The sequence below is a fragment of the Dermacentor silvarum genome, chromosome 1, assembly GCF_013339745.2.
Source record: "Dermacentor silvarum isolate Dsil-2018 chromosome 1, BIME_Dsil_1.4, whole genome shotgun sequence".
Classification (NCBI taxonomy): Eukaryota; Metazoa; Arthropoda; class Arachnida; order Ixodida; family Ixodidae; genus Dermacentor; species Dermacentor silvarum.
Window position 1 is genome coordinate 173067957 of NC_051154.1, and position 2134 is coordinate 173070090.

At 54.2% G+C, this 2134-nt stretch overlaps 1 protein-coding gene across 1 annotated transcript; it reads right to left on the reverse strand.

The window, feature by feature from the left end:
• Positions 1 to 1353: 1353 nt before the first annotated feature.
• On the reverse strand, positions 1354 to 1904 carry LOC125942713 (uncharacterized). Its single transcript, XM_049660987.1, has 2 exons — positions 1572 to 1904; positions 1354 to 1511 (listed from the first exon to the last, which is right to left on the reverse strand). The coding sequence occupies exons 1-2, from the start codon at positions 1892 to 1894 to the stop codon at positions 1373 to 1375; spliced, it is 462 nt and encodes a 153-aa protein (XP_049516944.1). The 5' UTR covers positions 1895 to 1904; the 3' UTR covers positions 1354 to 1372.
• Positions 1905 to 2134: the final 230 nt, after the last annotated feature.

Sequence of the window (2134 nt, forward strand, 5' to 3'; positions counted from 1 at the left end):
CGGGCCGGGCTCGGGTTTTTTTGACGCGGGCCCGGGCCGGGCTCGGGCTTTCTGCGAGTTATTCTCGGGCTTCTCAACTCTGAAAAACATGTATTATTCGGTCTCGGGCCGGGTTCGGGCCGGTTTCGAGTCGGGCTCGGGCCGGGCTCGGGCTTAAGGTAAAGGTTTGGCGGGCCGGGCCGGGCGGGTAACGTAAATTATTTCCGGGCCCGGGCCGGGCCCGAGTCTCGCCATAAAAGTTTTGATCGGGCTCGGGCGGGCCGCCCAATGTGAAAACGGGCCCGGGCCGGGCCCGGGCCGCAAAAATCGGCCCGTGCAGTGCTCTAGTACAAGGGCTGCCTCTATAAGGCAATGCGTGCCGGAGTAAGGAGAACCCAACGGGTGGAATATCAGACGCACTCATCGCATGCCTGCGTGTTCGCGTTTCTCCGAACGACGAGGAGAACGGCGCACTCGAGGATTGTGCGTTGCTAGCCGCGGAATATTTCGCATGCCGAACGCATCCTGCAGAAAATGGCAGCCAAGGGCCGTCGCGTTCGTGCGAAGCCGCGAAATGGTGACCGCTTCATTCTTGTTATATATATATATATATATATATATATATATATATATAACAAGAATGTGTGTGTGTGTGTGTGTGTGTGTGTGTGCGTGTGCGTGTGCGTGTGCGTGTGTGTGTGTGTGTGTGTGTGTGTGTGTGTGTGTGTGTGTGTGTGTGTGTGTGTGTGTGTGTGTGTGTGTGTTTGTTTCGTAGTGACTTCTTTAACACCCTAGAGGTCGAAATATTGTGCTGGTTGCTGGTTCCAATAGGGCATTGGAACCAGCAAAGTATTGCATTGTATCAAGCGCGTCCAATTCATCATGGCGTACTGAGATAGGAACACTCGAGTTGTACTTATACAGGACATATTGCCCGCCGTCCTAAGGCGTTGCGCAAATGCGTCCATAAAAGCCGCGATTTTGTATTACCAAAGAGATCTTACAACAACCCTTGTAAATAAACATGTATGAAAACTATATAATTTTATATGAGAGCACATATGCATGCATCGTCGTAAGGTCTTGATATGGCTTGATACAAGGTATACGTACCTTATGAGTTCTAGCACGATAATGACTTGAACACGCACTATTGACACAAAGTGTGAACTCCATACGATGCTCGTCCGTGTGACAAATAAATATTTATACTGAAACTTCAAAATTTATACAGAATTGATGCACATTTTGCCTGCGTGTCCGTCATAAGCCTTGCTCCACTGCGTCAAAGTTATTTTCCTTCAGACAGACAGACAGACAGACAGACAGACAGACAGACAGACAGACAGACAGACAGACAGACAGACCAGAAACTTTATCTTGTCCTAAGGGACTACTTTGTCGTAGTCGCGGGCCACACCTGCACCGGGGACGGAAGACCGTGATCTTCAGCCCTTTCGCAGGCCCTTTGGACAGCCCGAAGCTGGACTTGAAGGTCGTCGCTCTTGACGGCTTCTTCCCAGTCTTCTTGCCTGTTGAAAGGCGAGTGGTGCAACGCAGAACATTGCCACAGCATGTGGTTAAAGGTGGACCTTTCCTCGCCGCAGTCGGGGCAGCGGGGATCCACACCCGGAGCGTAGTGGCTCAGCCTGGATCGAGACGGAAATGAGCCCGTCTGAAGCATTCTCAACACCGAGGCCTGGGGTCTGCCAATCTTCGGGTGAGGAGCCGGGAAATACCTGCGTCCCAGCTGGTAGTGAGCCGTGATGTCGTGGAAAGCAAGCAGCGGGTCCGTGGTCCGGTCGATCCCCTGCGAATCCGGGCCCCTCAGACTGGCGCGGTTGACGAGACCTCGCGCCTGGTCGTGGGCCAGCTCATTGAGGTTGATCGAGCCGGGAGAGACGTTCCGACCCATGTGAGCCGGGAACCAAGTGATGACGTGACGGACCATGCCTGGCTTGCGGGTCCTAAGCACCGCCGCAGCCTCGACCGAGACGGAGCCGGCGAGAAAGGCCATCGCCGCCGACCTGGAGTCCGTGAAGATCTGGGTGCGCCCGGGATCACTCAGAGCCAGCGCCACTGCGACTTGCTCTGCGACGGACGCCGTAGAGTGTTGGATGGACGCTGCATTCAGGATTTTGCCCTGGGGGTCAAC

Excerpts from the sequence above, each read along its gene's own strand:
- LOC125942713 (XM_049660987.1), bottom strand. The coding sequence starts at position 1,894 with ATGGGTCGGAACGTCTCTCCCGGCTCGATCAACCTCAATGAGCTGGCC. Across the intron at positions 1,512-1,571 it reads CCCGACTGCGGCGAGGAAAG|GCAAGAAGACTGGGAAGAAG; the intron begins GTCCACCTTTAA and ends GCCTTTCAACAG.